Source organism: Petaurus breviceps, unplaced genomic scaffold, assembly GCF_028583685.1.
Source record: "Petaurus breviceps papuanus isolate PSGF00001 unplaced genomic scaffold, PetGlider_PUasm1.0 462, whole genome shotgun sequence".
Classification (NCBI taxonomy): Eukaryota; Metazoa; Chordata; class Mammalia; order Diprotodontia; family Petauridae; genus Petaurus; species Petaurus breviceps.
In genome coordinates this window covers 365,770-367,424 of record NW_027186347.1, presented here as the reverse complement: position 1 = coordinate 367,424, position 1,655 = coordinate 365,770, and the positions used below count along the sequence as shown (strand labels likewise).

Here is a 1,655-nt window from a genome sequence, read left to right as displayed (position 1 = left end):
CTGGTTATATTTTGAAATAGTATGCCAGGTGATCACCTCTTCATGAATGATTATAGACAAAGTTATACATGCCATACCACACATGGAGATGCTTTTCAGCCTTTCAATTCTATATTTTCCAGACTAGATGATTTAAATTCCAAGCAGAGCAAGATGGCAAACTTTGTCACTTTGAGATATTCTCAGAAAGATCTGACAAATTGGGATTGCATGTAGAAAGACTAAAAGATTTTTTTTTCAAAAATAAAGGATATTTTCCCAAGTCATAGTTAGCTTCTGATCTGAGTCAGTGAATGGATTATCCACAATAATGAACTAAATCATAGCTTCTCAATGCATTATAGGAAAAAGGGAAGCCAATGTGGGGTTCATTGAAAACATTACTTTGCTTTGTAAGAATCCAACATATGGACAGAGACCGACACTGCTCCTATGATTTTGTTGGTAAATAGAATTCCCCTGTGAGTACATTTCCTTTTCCAACATAGATTCACATTTTGTCTGCAACTCTTAGAGACTTTCTCAGAGTGATAAGAGGTTAACTGACTTGTCCAGGGTCACGCAGTCAATGTGTATCAGAAACCTTGTTGCAGGTAAGGTTGAAGTACTATGGATAATACTGACATGATTTCTTTTGGGCTTTGGAGACAGTATGACCTTGCTAGTTGCTTATAGTTTTCTCCTTTATTTTCTAGGTCACTGTATGAAAGATTTGGAAAATGTCTAACTTTACCACTGTGACTGAATTCCTCCTCATGGGGTTTTCAGACATCCGAGAACTGCAGATCGTCTATGATTTTCTTTTCTTCCTAGTTTACTTGGCCACTCTGATGGGAAATCTCCTAATTGTTGTAGTCACCACTCTTGACAGCAGCCTCCACACTCCCATGTACTTCTTCCTTAGGAATTTGTCCATTGTTGATGCCTGTTACATATCAGTCACAGTCCCCAAGGCATCTTTTAACTCCCTCATGAACAGCAGGGCTATCTCTGTTGCTGGATGTGCAGCCCAGATATTTCTTGTGCTATTCCTCACATATGTTGAATTTACTTTACTCACTGTCATGGCTCGTGATCGCTATGTTGCCATTTGCCACCCACTCCATTATCCAGTAATCATGAGTCCCAGCGTCTGTATGCAGATGACCTTGACATGCTTACTCACTGGCCTCCTCTATGCAGGTTTCCATACTGGCTACACATTTAGATTGCCTTTCTGCCAATCCAATGTGATCCACCAGTTCTTCTGTGATGTCCCCTCTTTGCTCACACTCTCATGTGCAGAGACGTTCAGCAATAAGATATCCATAGTAGCCTCTGTTCTAGGGATTGGAGTTGGCTGTTTTGCCTTCATCACTGCATCTTACATTCGTATATTCTCTACCATGTTCAAATTTCCAGTGAAAGAGGACCAAAGGAAAGCCTTCTCTACCTGCGTCCCCCACATTCTTGTGGTGTCTCTATTTGTTATTTCTGGCTTTTATGTGTATTTACAACCACCTTCACATGCTGAATCCATTAAAGATTTAGTCCTTTCAGTGTTCTACTCTATAATACCTCCTTTCTTGAACCCCATCATATATAGTCTGCGAAACAAGCAGTTAAAGGAAGCTGTGAGAAGAACATTAATGAAGAGAAAGCTTTTTTTTTTATAG

The 1,655-nt window shown here is 39.6% G+C and overlaps 1 protein-coding gene across 1 annotated transcript; it reads left to right on the top strand.

The window, feature by feature from the left end:
• Positions 1 to 224: 224 nt before the first annotated feature.
• Positions 225 to 1,655, top strand: LOC138171738 (olfactory receptor 14C36-like). Its single transcript, XM_069101373.1, has one exon. It carries the CDS (start codon positions 720 to 722, stop codon positions 1,653 to 1,655), a length of 936 nt encoding a protein of 311 aa, XP_068957474.1. The 5' UTR covers positions 225 to 719.

What these genes read in the sequence shown, in the direction of transcription:
- LOC138171738 (XM_069101373.1), top strand. Translation starts at nt 720, where the DNA reads ATGTCTAACTTTACCACTGTGACTGAATTCCTCCTCATGGGGTTTTCA.